Source organism: Xyrauchen texanus, chromosome 6 (assembly GCF_025860055.1).
Source record: "Xyrauchen texanus isolate HMW12.3.18 chromosome 6, RBS_HiC_50CHRs, whole genome shotgun sequence".
NCBI lineage: Eukaryota > Metazoa > Chordata > Actinopteri > Cypriniformes > Catostomidae > Xyrauchen > Xyrauchen texanus.
In genome coordinates, this window is record NC_068281.1 from 20,477,353 (window position 1) to 20,498,086 (window position 20,734).

Here is a 20,734-nt window from a genome sequence, read left to right on the forward strand (position 1 = left end):
TGAAATGAAAGCGCAATACAACATTTAAACAAACTGTAACATTGTCTTTGTGTGGGCTTACTTAAAAATGAAAATTCTGTAATTTACTCACCCTCATGTTTTTTTTAAAACCTGTACTATTTAGTTTCTTCTGTGGAATATGAGAATACATTGTAAAATGTAGATGCTGCTAATAATACTGAAAAGAAAACGAGGCTGTCAGTCCCTAAACATAAGTTCTGACATCTCCTTTTGAGTTCCTCCCACAGAAGTCAGTCATTTGGGTTTGGAACAATGTGAATGAGTATAAATGATGACTCATCTCAGTTAGTTGACAAATATTTTATTGAGTTCTATCAAGGCCTTTTGAGGTAAATGGATTTTACAAAGTGTCTGTTGTAATGGTGGCAGCCCCCAGAATAAATATAAATAATTAAATTAAATAATAATAGCTGAACAAATAAATTCGGCCACCGGTTAGGAGAGTTCACGTGTACCTTTGTGTGGTTTGAGGTTTCAAGGATGCAGAGGGAGTCACAAAAATGGGTATGGTGCCTAAAATCACTTGTCTCACACTTCTGTCTCACACACATGGTGCGCTCAAATGAGCAGCCATTTTATACACTCAGGTTTGGGATTGGTAGCAGATCCTTAAAGTGACAGGGCACATTTTCTCTCTGCCACACAATTTTTTTGTTAGCACTTTAAAGCAAGTCTGTTGGCTAAAAGGTATAATTTTTAGGTTACAAATTACAGGTTTTCAAAATAAAAATATATAACTGCACACTCTCTTACATGTCTATTTTATTTCCAACATTTCGACATCAAGACTTTATCAAGGTACTACAGGTTGTCATGCATGTAAATGCAAAAAACAATACATTTGAGTACATGTATTTACACACAAACACTGGAATTGAACATTACAACTGGAGTGCTTGCATTTTGCTCAAGTGTTTTGTACATGAACATCCTCATTGCCACATCATGGTGCTGTATCAGTATAAATGCCTGTATTGGGCCATGGAGCTTTATGATGCCTAACTACCATTAGCACAAAAGTCCCACAACTGTTTACATCTTTGTATGATGTGGAGCAGAGAGCACAAGTTCTCCAGTATCCTCGCAACTCTTTTATTATTATAATTGTCATAATTGTTCTCCTGTATCTCACAGCCCATATACTTTCTGAGTAAATAAGTGAAACACGTATTGTTTTACAGGGTAATAATTATTTATTGTGAGTAACAATGGACTGGTCTGCCATTACACTAAGTGCTACAAATATGAATCCTTTGAGATATTACTTAAATTATTATTTTTTAAATACATTAACATAATTACCAAATTAAGGCAATAGCAGATCTTGTACACTGTGTAATATAGGGTATTAATTTATGGTTTGTGCTCTTAATATGATTCATGTTTTATAAAGGCATTATCTGTGCAACTGATCTATTGTAGTGTCTAGTAATGTGCCTGTTTGGATCTGCCATGTGACATTAAGTGTAATGGATTTGATGTCACAATCCAGTCAAGAAACTTGTTTAAAATTAAATTAGCATTCTGCCAGGTTAGCTATAAAGCTAATGATCAGGACACTCTACCTGAAGTTGGAGCTGCAATTTTAATCTTGAAATATCGCTTGACTTTTTGTAAAATGGTGTTGCATTACGAAACTATAATTTTTTCACTGTGCAGAGTGAAGAAAGTTTCAATTAGTTAGAAGAGCTTGATGCAGCAGCAGTGATGACTTGAGTGACAGTCACAGCGGGTGCAGCTGTGTGAACATCCGCTGTTGTAAATGTTCCATTCAATAATCTCTCAATAAATTATGCATTAATTAAAATTAAAACCAGTAGTGTAACGACAGTAATGCCACCCATTGTAAAAATGTACTTGTGTGAGAGTAAAATGTACAAACTTTTAAACCTACTCTAAAAGTATTTTTCATTGTGTAATTTTTCAAAAGTGTTTCATATTTTAATATTGGTGTATTAGTGTATATTTCTGGTATAATGATCTACCGCTGTAGATAGTGATTCGCAGTTGGATTGTCCAACTGCGAATCACAATTTGTGATAGAATTTTTTTCTCAACTGTTGGTTAGGTTTAGGGTTGGGGTTAGGGCATAGGTTTGTTAAATATTAATTTCAGTAACTAAATATAATTTAGTTTCGCTTAACAAGTCGCTTTTGGCGATACTCCGTGGAGATTTCGCCTGAAAACGAGCTCACAAATGCCATACGTTCAACAGCACTTCCAGCTTCGGCCACTGGGGGCAGTGCTTAAGCTGAAACACTTCTGACCTATACTGTCACCATTTCAACTTTACAGTGAGATCAGTCTGAAATGCAAATGGATGCACCATGGTTAAGTTTGGGGTTATAGTTTGGGTCAAAGGTACATGGTAAAGAGGCTAGTGATTAAACAGCTTTTAGGCTGTCAACAATGCCCACAGCTTTCTTTTGCTTGAGCTAAACAACTGGATTTTTCTGCTGTTGTTTTGCACTCAATGCCACATGTTAAATTAGCCTTTACGAGCCTCATACATTTTCTAAAATGGTTGGTTATACTATATTTACATAAATCTTATTCATACCAGAGAATGCAGATGGGAATCCTGAAGAAACACATTGTTATCATGACGGGGAAATCAGGGTTACATTACATGGTATTATGTCTCTGCAATTGTCTGCCTATTGCCTTTGTCTTTCCTTTGACAATTCACTGTTAACACAAAGTAAAGAATAGAATATTATCTACCTGATGTTATCAAGATATTGTATTGTGAAATTGAGTGTAACCCAACTTGTAGACTCATTGAATAGGGTCTATAAAATCTATAATATTGCAGAATCAGTTCAGAGACAGTTCATTGAAAAATTAGAATGTTGTCATTATTTACTTGCCCTTATGTGATTTTAAACCCATATGATATATATATATATAAATATACATTTTATGTGCTATTTCTTTAATATGTTTATTTATGTGTGTGTTTCAGGACATCCTGAGAAGGATGACTGGGAAAACTCACACCAGCAATATAACAAACAAGAGAGATCCTCGCTCTCTCAATTCCAGAGTGTTTATTGGTAACCTCAACACCACTGTGGTCATGAAAACTGACATTGAGCACATTTTTGCAAAGTATGGCAAAATCACTGGCTGCTCTGTGCATAAGGGTTTTGCTTTCGTCCAGTATTCCAGCGAGACGAACGCTCACTCAGCTGTGGTCGGCGAGAATGCCAAGGTGCTTGCTGGACAGACCTTGGGTAAGTGAAAGTTACTTCTGTCCTTATTTGTCACTTATTGCACTGAAACGAGTGGTGATGATTTTGATGATTTTGTCTGTGTTGTGGCTTTGGCTTGAATTCTGCATCAGTGGTTACTTTTACTGGACTGAGTTTCGATGGCTTAAAGGGATGGTTCACTCAAAAATAAAAATTATTTAATTTCTTATCAAGCTAAATTTTCAATATTTTAAGTGAATAACAATTAAATTTAATTCTGTTCCTCACACAAATCTGTAATTTGTCTTCAGAAGACTTGAAATATAACACACAAGTTGTAAGGACTACTTCTATGGTGCTATTTTGTACTTTTTGGAGCTTGAAACCCCCAGGATCCCTTGTCATTTTGTGTACCACAGAAAAAAGAAAATCGTGTGGGTTTGGAATGACATGAGGGTAAACAGATGATAACAGAATTTTCCTTTTTGGCTGAATTATCCCTTTAGTTAACTCAACTTTGTTTTTCGTTTTTTTAATGACATGAAAGGTTATTGTGATTAAAGATTCAAATGGCTTTGAATGGCTCAGCAAGTAAAAAAACTAAAACAAAATGGAATATGGAATCTCTGTGCGTCTTCAGTGGTGTCTGCATATGTTATATTTAAAGCTATATTGCCCCCCTATGTTGGCAAGAGGAAATACAGGTGGCTGTAATAAACTCTAAACCAGCTGAATATACAGTACTGTATAGTGCAGTGGAAAAGATGTGTTTATACATAAGTGCATTTTTATTACGGTTTATTATTCGGGTAGTGCTTTAATTGCAGTGTTTAAACGATTTAACGACAGGTCTTTGTCAATATATATTAATAGTATACTGTATATACATGTAATATCATCCACTAGATGGCGATAAAAATACACCATGTCCATGTCAATGCTGTAGGAATTTTTAATGGCAAGAAAAGACAAATCACAAAAAGAAAACAAAAACAAAACTTCTACTTCTTAGAAGATAAATGTACTCCAGACAAATTCTAAAATCTAATTTTACTATGGACAGAACCTTCTGATATTTGTCAGACTATTTGAATTTAAAAACGATGTTCAATAAATCTTTTTAAAGATTTATTTAAGCATCAAAATAAGTATGGGACAGAAATTGGACCTCCTTCAAAATCGCCTCAATTATTTTCTTTCAGCTTGTCTTGAATAAAGGCTTTAGCAAGAATAAGTCAGCACAGCAAAAAAGAGTGTGCGTAGCCATGTCACTGTAATTATTCTTTCTACGTCTTGGTGGGCTAAATTCTCTGACAGATGTGAACACATAACACAAACATCTTTATTTCAAAGGAAATAGCATATACCTGCATGAAGAGCCTCCAGGCTTATAATGTCAATATCAACCATGGGTATGAAGCATTTTCAAATAAATGACAGCAAATGTGGGGTACTCTTCTTTTCATGTACAATATGATCCCAGACCGGAAGAACAATATAAGACAAAAGCATACACTGTATCAAACATTTATGTAATTTATACTTGGTGTTCATATAGTAGTTGAGTATAACATGTCCATGAGTTTTAATATAAAACTTTTAATTGAACTATTTTAAGTGCTCTCAATTTCTTTTTCATAAATTTTAATCGCTTTCACTCACGCTAACTAGTTCATATGAAATGTCCCTGTGCTGGGAATTTTTAAAAGTAAAATGTTTAAAATAGTCTCTTAATTAATATGGTCATAAAAGTGCATAATAATAAAAATTAATTAGCAAAATGCTGCAAAAAATAGTTTTAGATAACATGTCATACCACAAGACATATTCAGTTTGTAAACGTATTTCAAGTCTACCTTTATGTATAGATACATAATAAATATATATATATATATATATATATATACACACACACACACACACACACACACAGAGAGAGAAATACATACTAGAAGTACTTTTTTTCTATGTAAAAGAGAATGATTTGTGCTCCATATGTTTTGGGTCCTAAATGGCGATTAAGAATTGACTATTTTAAAAGGTCAATTTATTGTTGCATATTTGTCAACACCCCCATTACTGTGTCAGTGGTACAGTCTAAAATGGTGCATGCCAATATGCTTAACTGTATTCTGTCAGTTTCTCACAGTGACACTACGTGGAAGTGAGTTCAAGGGACAGGAATCATTTATTGCAAAATATAGTACACTCAACCTAATGGACATGTACAGAAAAACACTGCATAAAGCCAAGCGCCACACTCAGAGATGTGAGTACTTTAAAATTTAGATGCACCTTATTTATGAATTGATAACTGATTGAATTCATTTATTTAAATTGGGGAAAAGCATTAATAAAACAATAAATCTAAAATATTACATACTTTTTTGCAGGCATAGATTAAAATGATTTTGTTTTTTATTGTTATGATTAAACAACTTCACATTAACGATAATATTATGGTTCTGATTTTGTTGTTACCTTTCATTACCTTTCATTGATGCAATTCATGTTGAATGTTTGTTATGAAACTCAGGAGAACTCTTGGGGGGCTGTTCCTGCAGTATGAGTTGCTCTATAAAATGTCTGTTAAATAACAATAACCGAATTAATGTCCTTTCATACAGGAACTTTTTGTTCAACCATGCTGGAAGCTTTTAAAACAGGAAAATATAGAAGTAAACTATGTTGCCTCTTTGTTAAAACAAATCTTTGATTGCTTCAGAATAAGTACAGCATTGGAAGGTTTGATACGCACACTTGGCTAGGCTGGGTAGTCAAAAAAATGAATTGTGGAACTGATGTTCATTGAGAGATTCTGTTGAAACCCTCAAAGTTTACATTTGTATGCACTTTTTGTCCGTTAATGAATAGTATCCATATTTTGAATATGTCTAATCAAATAAGGTATATCAAAATTACCAAGCAAAGTTCTGTGGATGTGCACACAAAAGACACTGTGGATAATGAGCTACACTGAAAATGGATATGATACTTGTCCTCAAAAGAACCAAACTGTTCCAGACGGTTATGCACATCAGTCACTGAATTACATCACAACACAAAGGAATGAATAAATGAGGTGAAAGGAATGTTTGATAAGTAGGTAGTGTATGGAAGAGACTCAGTACTGAAAGACCAAGAACAGACCAAAATATATGTTTTACTATTGCAGTTTCATAATTTCATGCTTGGTTACACTGTCTAGTGTTTGACACATGCACAGAGAGCTAGATGGTGCTAGGAGGTGTAATCAGGCTTGAAATCTTGATCGCCAAGGAGACTGTTGATGTCCAGAGTTACAGTAATGAAGGAGTTATATTTTGGTAAAATCTTATCCTTTGGATCACTTAATAAGACATGCCTTAAACCACTGGAGTCATTTGAATTATGTTTTTGCTGCCTTTATGTGCTTTTTAGAGCTTCAGAATTTCACTTCAGGGATGGCATGAGGATGAGTACATGATGAGAGAATTAAAAAAAAAAAATTGTACACTATTCCTTACTAAGGTTTATCTAAACATATTTCATTTAAAGTTTGGATTTTGAGCACAAGTTATTTTCCAAAGCTGCAGGCTTGTCTCAGCCAGTTATGTCTTGTCAAATGAATCACTTCAAAAACTCAGCTCTGCTTACTCATATCCCTTAAGCTGACAGGCTAATGCATTGACATTAAGCAGAGGTCATTACTAAAAGGGACCCCAGTCTTCTTTCTGCTCTTAGCCTTACAGACCTTTGGATGAGAGAGCATACTGAGTAGAGGAGGACCATTTTTAACAGAGATTGAAGTATTGATATACTGTGGGTCTATAACTGAACTACATGTAAAGTAGTAATTTAAATGGTCGGCACATATCGAGTGTAATTTCTCATGTGTCATGGACCATGCAATTTTATGTTTCGTATGTTTCATACTATCTTCCAAGAATAATTAAGCAATATCACATGAGCAAGAGTGCTGTTTTACTGAATTCGGCCATAAGAACAAGGCCATACGTAATTGCAGCTATGTTGATGTTCAGTACAAAAGCTTGATTGTAAACTGTGCTTGCCATCATCCTTGTGATGACATTTGAACCTTTGTTGAAACACCTTTTATCACTTTTTTGGCTCAGTCAGGCAAAGACTAACTTGGAAAGTGCACAACTTTCCCTTGCAGATGTAGAGCTTTGTATTGTACTTCATCGGAGTGAAGGTTGAAATTGCTTGTAAATATATTAAAGACCTGAATTGTGATGTAGTCAGGCACTCACAGAGCCTGTCCTTAATAATAACGTGCCCGGTGACCTTGAAAGTCACTCGGGAGTGATTGTGTATTTGCGTGTGTTGAGTGAGTGAGGCAAGCTGTTGCACTGACAGCATCTCTCTTTCTGAAGAGACAGATGAGAGCCATCAGTCATACATTCTGTGGCATAATGCCTGTCTATTATATTCACCAACAGCCTCTTACATTGTTGGCCATGTATTTGAAGGAGACTATGACTAAAAAAGGAAACCTAAAATTGTTTTTATTTTTTATTATTGCTCTTCCCACAGACATTAATATGACTGGAGAGCCTCGTCCTTACAGGCCAATAATAGGATCCAAGCATCCCTTCTCCTTATACAGGTGAGATATCAGACCCTCCTTTTTTTAGCAACCCAGTTAAAAATATCAGCATTTCTTCCCCACTGTAAATGACAGACATTGAAGGATTGGAATAACAGCTCCTTTCACATCTCTTTTTTTTTTTTTTTTTTACAGTGGCTATGAATTTGATCATGATTTCTACAGGGATGATTTCTATAGCAGGTATTACACACAAAATCACTTAATAGTTAACCCAAAAATTTGAATTCTGTCATCATACTCACACTCATGTCTTTTGAAACCTGTATTACCTTTTTCTTCCATGGAACAGAAAAAAAAATCTGTAAATGACTGGAACAGAGTCATTTACAGCAGAATGTCCAAGCTGTCAAGCTAGATATTAGTATATGGTGACTAAATACTAATTTGTTTCTGACACAAAGCCAACCAACATGACTATTAATGTCTAAGCTGATTTGGCATAAGTAGACTTGGAATATAGTGCATACAGTCAAAATGGACTACTTTTATGGTTACATTTATTGTTTTGCACCTGGTCTCCATTCACTTTCATTGTATGGAAGAAAGCAGTGTGAACATTCTAAAAAACATCTCCTTTTGTGTTCTATGAAAGGAAGTCATACAGATTTGGAATGACATGAGGTTAAATAAATGATATGACAATTTTCATATTTGGGTGAACTATTCCTTCAAACAAATGCATTAGTAGCAAAGACACATACAATTTGTAAGAGATTTCAGTAGTAATAATATAAAAATGTAAAAAAAAAATTTTTTATTTATAATTATTATTATTTATAGATATTTTGCAAGAGCTTTTTGAGAAATTTTTGTTCAATACATTTTTAGAAAAGATCCACAATCTGAGTGACTCCAGCCAGGTCTCCTAGGCAAGCAAATTGGCCCCGGTTGCTAGGGAGGGTAGAGTCACATGGGGTAACCTCCTCGTGGTGGCGATTAGTGGTTCTCACTCTCAATGGGTCGCATGGTAAGTTGTGCGTGGATCGTGGAGAGTAGCATGAGCCTCCACATGCTGGGTGTCTCTGCGTTGTCATCAGGGCTGGACTGGGAAGAGAAATCAGCCTGGGATTTTACATGGCACTTGGCCCAGCTTTGTTCGCTGTCCTTTTCTGCATATCGCGGCTCCGTTTTATGGTCCGTTCTGCATAACGCAGCGACTCATTATTGCTTATCGCGGCCCATTCGGCACGTTTCACGGCCGAACCATCGGCCCGCTCGGTTGTCCCGATGGACATTCCGCCCCTGATCTGCCCAAAAGTGCGTCGGCCCACCGGGAAAATACCCGGTATGCCAGATTACCAGTCCAGCCCTGGGTGTCATGCACAGCGAACCACGTGATAAGATGCGTCTCAGAAACTAAGGCAACTGAAACTTGTCCTCCGCCACCCGGATTGAGGTGAGTAACCGCACCACCACGAGGGCTTACTAAATAGTGTGAATTGGGCATTCCATATTGGGGAGAAAAAATAAAAAATAAAAATAAAAGATCCACAGTGTCTCTTATTACTTTTTCTGTGTTATGAAAAAGTGTAGGAAGAAATAAACTTAATCACCACAATTAATGTAATTGTATTTGTCTGACTTCCTTTGCTCTGCCTAATGATGAGCTCTCCTCTCTTGTGATACATTAAGTGAATGTCAGAAAGCTGCTGGGTTGTTCAATGAGCAGCACACACATGGCGGTAATCCTTCCTCTGACATTTTCATGTATCTCTTTCAATCCTTATTTGGCAGAGCTGTGTTTTGCACATCTCTATGTAAAATTAAATGTATGTGTGCTAATAAGCAAATCCCTTCAGTTCAGTTATTTTCAAATATTCAAGAAACTTTTGTAATTATGCACTCTTAATTTTTTTTTTTTTATCTTTGGTCTGATTTTTACAACTGGTCTGAGACTTTTAGACCAAACTATACAGTATACTGTTGGCCTTTCACAAACAACATCCTTAGTTTTTCAAATCTCTTTTTCTCTTCAGGTTTTTTAATATTCATGGGCGATTAGCACCATCCCCTCGGGCTATGATACCTATCAAGCATTCCCGTTTGGTCACTCTCACAACACACAGAAAGAAAGACTCTTTCCAGCCAAAGATGCCCACCTGTTCTTCTTATCTAAGAAATCTTTCGCCAGGTTCCTTATGCTCTATGTGTTTGTCCATCATTCCAATTACATTATTTGACTCATTACTTATCATCCTTCAAGACCTTAAAACATGTCATCTTTTGTTTGCAGATACAGTATTTGTTTCTGTTTTGTAGCCTTATCTTCTAGCAGCTCAAGAACTATTCAATGCATCGATGTACTCTCAATGACCTTTTCAGCCACTTGCTGAAGTTAAGAAACCCCAGTTATAAAGCCAATACAATTATCACTTAGGGTTTCCTAAACTTCAAGGCATAGTTCGCCCAAAAATGAAAATTCTCTCATCATCTACTCACCCTTATGCCATCCCAGATGTGTGACTTTCTTTCATCTGCTGAACTCAAATGAAAATTTTTAGAAGAATTTCTCAGCTCTGTTGTTCCATACAATGCAAATGAATGGATGGCAACATTTTTAAGCTACAAAAATCACTTAAGTCAGGATAAAAGTAATCCATAAGACTCAAGTGGTTAAATCCATATATTCAGATACAATATGATATGTGTGGGTGAGAAATACAGTAGATCACTTTCACACTGTTTTTGGTGATTCACATTCTTCATGCATGTCTCCCACTCTGGGCAAGGAGATGAATTTGAAGCAAAAAAGGACTTAAATATTGATCTGTTTCTCACCCACACATATCACATCACTTCTGAAGATATGGATTAAAGCACTGGAGTTGTATGGATTACTATTATGCTTTTTGGAGCATAACATATTTGGCACCCATTTACTTGAATTGCATGGACCTACAGAGCTGAAATATTCTTAAAAAATCATAATTTGTGTTCTGCAGAAGAAAGACCGTCACATCTGAGATGGCATTAGGGTGAGAAAATTATGAGGTATTCATTTTTGGGTGAACCATCCGTTAAAGGGATTTGTTGCTTTGACATAGAACGTCCATGTCCATCTCGTGCAGTCTTTGATAACCATTTTAAAACTAAGAATAGTACTATAAAATAAGATGATAAAATCAAAATTCTTCCACAGCATTTTTGTGTGTGTGTTTTTTTTTAATCTAAGTGAAATCTGATCAGCTCATGACAATCAAGCAAGAACTGTCTCAGATCCAGATTAAGATTGACTCCTTAATGGGAAGGCTAGAGAGGATTGAACAGAAGCAGGTAGCAGAGGCAGGTAAGACGAAGAATTGAACATTGCTGTCATGGTAGAGGCCATGTTGGCAAGAGGTACAACACTTGTCTTCATCACCTTGAGTGACAGAACAGGATATTGAATATACCAGCACTCTGTCTCCACACACACAAATAAAATTGGGGAAAGGGGACATCTACAACACTTACCTGTGTTTTACTTACTTAGGTAATTTGAAGTTGCTCTACATTTTAACACTTTTAACACTGAACTCAAAAGTTTAAAACATTATTTTGTGGCTTTTAGTCCATCTCATTTAGCATTGAGTCTATCTGCTGACAAAAATATAAATGTACAGAATTTTTCTTGTGGGAACAGACCAAACATATTGACTCATACAGATTGAGCAAGTACTACCTAATACCACCTGCAACTGCAATTGGCAATTCATGGTTCATGGCTGTGATGTAAGCAAACCCTATAGGCTATCTTACAAAAGGTGGCGAGCCCACCGATAAACTTCCTGTTTCAAGAGGAAATATATAAATCACAGAAAAGAAATCATAGGGTTGCATGGGTCTTTAAAATTCAGTATAGATGCACTCTACGTCTCCCATTTCTCTTTCATATTTATCTGTACCCTTCTCTCTGCCTGGCATTTGTAGAGGCCCACAGGATGCATGAGAAGGCCTATCAATCTCTCTATAGTGAGAGAGCAAAAAAATCTGAGGAGGAAGTGGATCAGGAGCATCAGGAATGCGGGTCTTGGGAAATTACTGATGAAGGTGATAACGACTATGATGACAATGTTAACAATGATGAACTGGTGAGCATTCATTAAACTCATTTGAATGTGAAATTCCATTGTTCATATTTGATAAGCAAGTTTGTAGTAAGATCTTATTGTGTTCATTTTTTTCAAACCTCAGATAGAAAACCACATATCTGATGTAGACAACTAAACAAGGTTTGTACATTTGTTTGAAATACTTTTTCTTCCCTCTTTCTACTTAAGATAATCTAATATAGTCTCTATCCTTCAGGAGTTTGTGGAATGTACTGATGCATGCTAAAAATAAGATATCATCTCTCCAAGAACATAATACTTTGAAATGTAATGCAGTTAACATTTTTCAAGTAGGCATCAGCATTTACAAACATTTTGAAAAACTATTTCTGCCATTCTTATAATTTGACCTTCTGTATCAGGCAAACAAAAAGTTATTTTTGCTTCATTTATAGCCAATTAGCACTTAATGATACAGAAAATGCACTATGTAATGTACTGTATATATACTGTATATTAATTTTACTTTGCTGTTAAATGTGAACAAACGTATGCATTTAATACATATACTGTACATATACATACATATATACATATATATATATATATATATATATATATATATATATATATATATATATATATAGGTTGTATAAAGGTTTTAACTGGGTTTTGTTTTTGCTTTGATATATTTTTTTAGGACCAGGAGAACAGCACAACTATCAAATGTACTATTTTGAGTCGGAGCTGTTGACCTTTCTGTGTTTTACTTTTTAAATTAAACCATTTTTATTTTTTTATTTATTTATTTAAAAAAATTGACAATCAGGGACATGAAGTTGTTAAGACTGATATTCATATATGAAATATGTTTAAATGCCACTACATAAGTCAAGCAAGAGGGGAACAACATAACTTTGCATTTCAGCATTTTAACCTAATACATAAAATAAGTCATATATTTAATATAAAAAGGATTAATGAACTTTGATGTCATTGTCATAGAGGTTAATGAATAAATAGAAAACATTATAGGCCTGAATAAAGCTACTGTATGTGCGTTTTATTTTGCTGGATGCCAGATAACCTGTTTGAATAATGCTCATTTATTGCACATTTATGTATAATTCAACTAACATAAACTTCATAGCTATTCTACATTTCTACTTATCTCTTCTATTTTTTCTCTCTTTTTAATAAAGTTTATAGCTCATCTGAATATTCTGGTAATTTTATTAATGTGTCAGGGGGAAAAATCTAATAAAACTTGACAGAAATGTTAACAGAACAGCTTTTGATAGTGGATGTTCCTCAAAGTCAAGCGAGCTGCCTACTGGATTAATTGAACAACACACAGTTATGCTCCCTAGGAAGGCAGCTCTCTAAGTTTTTAAAGACAGCTGTTTTCTTTTTTGCATGCTCTAAATCAAGAGCTCCACTAAATCTTTAACATTTCCAAGGTATACGCTAATCATAAAACAACTCTGCTGAAGCCTTGGTTTACTGTCTTCCTCATCACAGAAGCTTCATAACAGCGTTAAAGAAATATCCCAGATTCAATAAAAGTTATGCTCAATCAACAGCTTTAGTGGCATAACATTGATTATAACAAAAATGTATTTAGACTAGTCCTACCTTTTCTTAAAATAAAAACACAAATCCGGGTGATGGTTAGGCACTTACATTGGAACACTGTAAATAAAATGTGTTGTTTTGACAGATTTATTGCTCTATTTCCAATTGCAACTTACTGTAGATACTGTTTAACTGTTGCTGTCAATTTGGTTGTTTTTAAGGTATTATTGCTGTATTTCCACCATGCCTTACTGTAGAAACTGTTTGCAGTATGTAAATGTGAAATGGAGCAGTATTCTTAGGAAAAAATGAGCAGGAAAATAATGACAGTAATTCACTGTTAAATTGCATGAGAACTGGCCCAATCTTAAAACTATATGGCACCTGTCAACCTATGAATGTTGAGCCTGTACTTGACTCACTTCAGCCTTGAGAGGAGCAGATCTCTTTTCGACTGAAACAGGTGAGCTCTAAAAATTGCACAAAACATCTTTTAGCAGTTTATAATAATTTATTTAAAAATTCATCATTTGACAATGAAGATCTGCACGTAATTTTCGTGGGGGCCTGGCTTCAGCTCTAAGATGTAAGGTGGGCCATAGGACCTGCCGGTTGGGCCGAACAGTTGGAGGAGTGGGTGTAGGTGTAGTCCTCAAGGTGGGCAAAGTTCATGATTGGGTGGAACCAGGCCAGATTGAAGTTAGCACTTACGAGATTTGAAGTACAATATAAGTAACCAAATTACCTTGAACAAATGTTGTATTTACACCGATTGAACGTGTACAGCTCGTTAGATGGCCGGTTTTATTTTTATTTGCTGAGTTATACTGGCCACATTATTTGACCTGTCCATCTAAAATAAAGTTATACTAAAGTTATATTATGTACAAATTAGGGCTGTCGATTTAACACTTTAATTCAGTGCGATTAATTTTATTAAAAATAACGTGTTAAAATTTTTTTTGCAATTAATCGCATGCCCCTGGACCATAAAAAGGAAGGTACCTGAGAAATGCAAGCTTGTAGTACCACCTGTTTTCTCCAGAGAGCAGTAAGTGAAACTTCAGCTGTATTAGCAACACGCAGTTTATACAGTGAACAAAACAACCCTTCAGCAGGCAGCACAACACAAACGTGTTAATTTCTTGCATTCAAAAAACTTGATGGAGCGCAAATTCGAACTAAGGGATCTCAAGATGTGTTCTAAGTATTAAACTATATTTAACTGGACACAGTGCCCTAAAAATGTTATGTTTATGATGCAACGCACATAAGACGCTACACAAGCATGTCTGAAGCAGGTGTACATTGACGGGTCCTTAAACAAGCCCTCATAAATCAAACTGATTGACAAATTCACTTGTGAAATGGATTGCTGTGAACTGTATGCCAATGATTGGCTTATGTTCAATAATATAGTAGTAAACAATACATTGTATTCTAAAGCCGATTTTGTATTGTCTTATCAATGATTAACTCTTCTGCATTTTAATTATCTGAATATTTTTATTATATATATATATATATATATATATATATATATATATATATATATATATATATATATATGTAAATATTTAAATATTTAAATATGACTATGTATAATTATTTCATCATTATATATTGAATTATTGTTATATGAGGGACTTTCTCAGCAAATATTTTTATAAGCAAAAAATGAATCGTTTGACAGCCCTAGTACAAATATAACACATGTATATGTTTTGCTCTGAATTTTATTCCATTTGTATGTAAGCAACTCAGTAACTAGACTTTAGGCCCTGGCCGATTAGGGGCCCTAAACAACTTGCTTAGTTAGCCTATAGAGAGGACTGGCACTGAAGTAACTATCTCAGTCCTTACTGAATGATGCTCAACCTTGGTCGTTGAAAGTACATTCTCTCCCATTTAGTTTAAATGCCATTGTGACGAGGAGGAGGGCATAGCCAGGCTGTGAGGGTGCATGGCCGGCACTGAGACAGCTGATCAGTGGGAAAGTGAGATAATGGGGATCCAGAGAAACCAGTTCCAGAGAGAGAGACGCATGCGGCTGCTATGAGTGTCTTATGCTTTATGTTATTTTAAGTTGAGTTTGGCATTAAAGTTTACATCGACTGTTCAGCCGGTTCCAGCCAACTCCTTGCCCACCTTTACCCCATTACAGCCATGTTGATATAAAAACAAGACTGAAGTTACATGGTATGAATTGATTTTTGTATTTTGTTCTCTAGGTCTGGACAGGCAAAGAATTGGAGAGTGTTCTTTCAGTCATTTGGACATCTGGTGAACTTATGAATGGACTTTTATATGTGCAGCTATAATGTACCTTTATGAGTAACATTTATGTGATATTTGAGTTGTTATTGTGTAATAAATGTTCTGTTTGCAAAAAGGCCTCAATTGTTTTATTATTTTATTTTAACTTGTAATAACTGTGCTTACTGTGGTTAGTTCTACGGTATGGGCACTACAATTTATATGCTGTATGCTGTAAACTATACTGTAGATAGTTTTACAGTAATTTGACTGTGGAATGGAATACAGCAACTGGCTGGCTATTTGTTGCTACGGCTGTTTGTTACATCAACATTTTTTACGGTGAATTGAATGGGGCCAATACGTAAAAGTTAAAATACTCACTGTTTTGAATGTATAGCCACACTGTATAAACAGGGCTCGACATTAAGCATTGTGATGTGAAGTTAATTGGTCATTCACTTGTCCAAGTAAAAAAGTTACTTGTCCAGAGAGAAAAAAGGACAGGTATTGGTTATTCACATATTAAGTAACATGTCACAACAAGATTCTGTTGTGTTTTCTAAAATTACGAGAGATGCCCAACCTAATAATATTATACCTGTGCAATCAATTCGATTCTCTGGGACAGAAATTTAAATTGGGATGGGTAGGGAAAGTAATTTTATATTACAGGCATGGACTGTAGTCAAATAAAGGAAAGCATCCATCACAAACATTTACAGCAGGGGTGCTCACATTTTTATGGAATGAGATCTACTTTTTCCATCATGTTATTTCAGCAATCTCTACCACCACACACAATATATACATTGTCTGTAGTGAAAATTGATGATACCATCTTCAGTGCCACAACAAATAATAGCCTAACACTAACTAATTTGTTAATTATAAAATAATTAAAGGGTTAGTTTACCCCAAAATTAAAATTCTCTCATCATTTACTCACCCTCATGCCATCCCAGATGTGTATGACTTTCTTTCTTTTGTTGAACACAGTAGTATTTCTCAGCTCTTTAGGTTCATACAATGACAATAGGTGCCACAATTTTGAAGCTCTAAAATATACATAAGGGCAAAATAATAGTACTCTAGGTTTTGATCCCCTAAACCGAACGAAATTTCATCCAGGGATCAAATGCCCTGCCGATGTTCACTTTAGTTTTCGCTCGACCACGATCACGTTTCCGCTTAGCCAGATGGTATTCAGTAGATTCATGTTTTTTTTGGCTTACTTTGAGTTTGTGTAGGAGTCGGTGTTGAGCTGGGAGCCAGACATTTGCTGGAGTCCATCTCCAGTATAATGTTACTTAGTGTTGCAGACTGTCTGTTGGTGTGGAAGAGAAGGCAAGGCTCTCCAGAGCGTGCATAAACGTCACATCCTTTGGATTATCCCGGCAAAAGCGACCTGCTCCCTTCACATGAAAATCAGTCTACAGGCTTTAATAGGCAACCTTTAGGAAGTCAGGGAAGGCATTTTTAAGATGCGTTATAAGCCGTTCACACATTGGCAAAAAATAGGCAAATATTACATGAAAATTGTTACATATTGCACCTTTAAAAATGTTATAGCCTACTAGAGTTATAGTAAAGTTGTTTTGTCATTTTCTTGTTATTGTTATTTGATTAATATTAAGGATACACTAGACAGTGGCAAGACTATTACTGTATGTTACATTTAAACTTACAAAGTCCTACATTTCGGTACAAATCAGCTTCCCCGCCGTTTAGACGTGAGCGCTCTCAGAGCACACGTGCATAAAGCGCGCCACGCATACAACCAACCTGTCAGTGAAAGAAGCGCGCAGCTACTAGATCGCTAGGAAATTATAAATTACATGCTCTCTACTTTTTTCAACAGCAGAATAAGAATATACATTTTGTATTAAGTGGCACATGCCTATGCTATATTACAATTATAGACGTTTTTTTCTCTGTCTTGTTTTTGACGTTTTAATTAGGCTAAGTAAAATTCTTTCACTTGCCCCTTTAAAAATCCACTTTTGCCGGACAAACGTTAATGTCAAGTCCTGCATAAATGATATGCGTGTTAACATAACTTTAGTATGATAAAATCGCTTCTTAACCTTTTCTGTTAAAAGTTATAGCCTAAAGTTGTAGCCAATTTTACAACTTCGTTGCCATGACAATGTAATGTCAACAAACCCTAAAACTATTAGGCTACAGTATTTCTCAATTGCTTTGACACATTTTTTAAAACAGTCTTTCTCTAAACAGTAAGTGCAATTGTCACAGCTGTTTATGGGACATCACAACTCTATGTCTGCAAAATGTAACTCACCCAAAACAATTCAGGCTTCAAAACCAAGTTATTGTGTCAATAAATTGGCCAATGTCACCAAAAAAATATATATGTTTTTTTTTATGTGAGCTGTACTGTTCAGAATGTTTTGTTTTTCACCATAACCCTGGAAATGTTTGTCATGTACAAATTTCATTTTTGTTATAGTTTTTTGTTGACACTGACAGCTTACTGTACAATACAAGAATGTCAGTTTTGTCTAGCTGAATGCTATTGTGTATCACACTGAGCTTTTTAGATAACGATTACAACAGTAGGTAAAAGTTTACTGGGAAAAGTCAATACTGTTCAATGCTGTAGTAAACAGAAAAATGATATGCACATTTGTATGTATACAGTAAATGTATTTTTGTAGCAATGTTACATGCAAACGGAAAATTCACATTTGCATGTCCATTTTTACACATTTCCTACATGTATATTCATATATAGTGAACAGAAAATTGCCACAAAATGACTTCCATGCAAAAAACAAACAAAAAAAACAAAACAATGAATTGCACCTCCTCACAGTACATTACACTACAAGTTCCCATCTTCTTGGTGGACCTCCTTTCACTCTTGTTGGTTTGGCCAGAGATTTAGCAGACATCAGAAACATTCCATTTCATAGATATTTATGGAATATACATGTATGTCTGACAGATTTTGATAACTGAATGGATAATTTTGCTTGTGATGGCTCACACGATGAAAGAATGTTTAGAAGATTTGAAGAGTATGACAATTTCACTGAGAATCAACTCATCAGTTTTAAACAGCAAGCCATGTGCATTTAGTTATTGTGCAAATTTGTAGACAATTGTAATTACTCTTTAACACTTGCCAAGACGTCTGCAATTGTCTAAAATGAACAAGAAATTCAAATCTGGTGTGAACAAAAAAATTGTTCCGAGATTTGAACTTAATGTTTTAAAAATATATATATATTCTCAACTCAGCCAATGTGATTGAGAAAACTGTAAATTGACTATTTTAACAACTTCACAGCTCAAATAATATTAGTTTTAACAGAGCGATTAATGGAAGTGCTTTCATAAAAACTATAAGCTTTCTCAAAAAAAAATTCCTATTTCATTTAAGTGCCTCATTGTAACCTAAATTTTTTTATTTTTTTATTTATTTTTTTTTTAAGAAAACGAGGGACGCGTCGAAATAATTTTTTGTGGTAATCAACATTATGCCGCAAATGCTGTTGATAGAGCTCAGCTTGTCGTGAACTGGAATATTCATTTAAGCGATAAAGAGAATTAATGCCAAAAGGGACTTTTAACTTGTACACCGGCAATATATCATGGACAGTTTTAAAGTTTAGCTCATCTCGGGTAAGTGAATATAATATAACCACAAATTACGCAATAGTTATTGTATTATGTAGACGAATGTTAGCGAGTTACTGTGGAATAAACTAAACTAAACCAAGTTTAGTAGAACAATTAATGTTAAAAGTACACATTTTTTCACAGGACCATGCATTTGATCGTGATGTTTGTTTTTACATGTATTTGTTTTCCTATATACAACAGTGATTGCTTTAAATCCCCTTTAATAAGTGAACCCGTGAACAACACATGAAGTAGGCTAGCCGATCGGTGTTTACATGGATCGGACACGGTTTTGTTTAAATTTTTTGTGTTTTGTTGTCAAGTACTTTGATACTTTGGCCACTGTCCTTTTCTGTATCGCTGCCGCCCTTTATATCGCAGCGGCATTTTGTGGCCTGTTCTGCATAACGCGGCAGCACATTCCAGCTTACCGGAAAAGTACCGGTTCTCTCGATGGCCAGTCCACCCCTGGGTGTGGGTGAAAAACAGATCAACATTTAAGTCCATTTTTAAGTATAAGTTCTCCTCACTGCCGAGTAGGGGGGCTATATGCACAAAGAATGTGAATCACCACATACAGATGAGGAGAATGTGAAAGCGAAGTGGAGATTAATAGTAAAAAGTAAAAATATTGATCTGTTTCTCACCCACATTTATCCTATCACTTCTGAAGACATTTATTTAACAACTGGAGTACTATGGTTTAATTTTATATGGCCTTTATGTGCTTTTGGAGCTTAGAAATTTTGGTACACATTCATCTGCATTGTATGGATGTACAGAGCTGAGAAATTATTCTAAAAATCTTTGTTTATCTTCAGCACAAGAAAGTCATACACATCTGGGATGGCATGAGGGTGAGTAAATGATGAGAGGATAAAAATGTTTGGGTGAACTATTTCTTTAATAAAGAGTTTGTTGTGAACACATTGCCTCTGTCTGTAGCAGGTGATGGCTGCTGGAGAGCTCTGTCTAATCGATAAGGATATTTCAAGGTGAGCAGTTCTAAACAGTAACTGCCTGTTTACAGGTTTGCTGGATGGATTACATTGTATTTACTTTAGCTTGTCAAGGTGACTTCACTGAAGGTCCCACTGAATCCCAGCATTTCATCCCTGAATCTTCACTTTAATCGCCTCTCTAAAATTTAGTGATTGACGACAACATGGCACATTCGACATCTGGACTTGGTCATCCAATCACATCTGTCATATAGAGGGATTAGATTCCCTGTCCTCACTGCACACATTAAACCTGTCTTACAATTTAATCACCAAGGTGGAAGGCAAAGCTAAGATTTTTGAAGCAGAACATTTGGTCATCATTTGTTCCCCTTGTATAATCAATTGATTTAGCAAAACACTGTTAGAGGTGTGGTAAAATAGAATAAAGCTTGT

The 20,734-nt window shown here is 35.3% G+C and overlaps 1 protein-coding gene across 2 annotated transcripts; it reads left to right on the forward strand.

Annotated features, from left to right (window-relative positions):
* Positions 1–2,995: 2,995 nt before the first annotated feature.
* Positions 2,996–13,062, forward strand: LOC127644711 (RNA-binding Raly-like protein). 2 transcript variants are annotated; one of them, XM_052128036.1, is made up of 9 exons: positions 3,202–3,257; positions 5,355–5,484; positions 7,752–7,824; positions 7,960–8,007; positions 9,804–9,958; positions 11,000–11,113; positions 11,737–11,897; positions 12,001–12,038; positions 12,559–13,062. In XM_052128036.1, the coding sequence occupies exons 1-8, from the start codon at positions 3,228–3,230 to the stop codon at positions 12,031–12,033; spliced, it is 744 nt and encodes a 247-aa protein (XP_051983996.1). In that variant the 5' UTR covers positions 3,202–3,227; the 3' UTR covers positions 12,034–12,038; positions 12,559–13,062. The 2 variants fall into 2 exon arrangements, with proteins under 2 accessions (XP_051983997.1, XP_051983996.1); XM_052128037.1 differs by lacking the exon at positions 5,355–5,484 and having other exon boundaries at positions 2,996–3,257.
* The last annotated feature ends 7,672 nt before the right edge of the window (positions 13,063–20,734 follow it).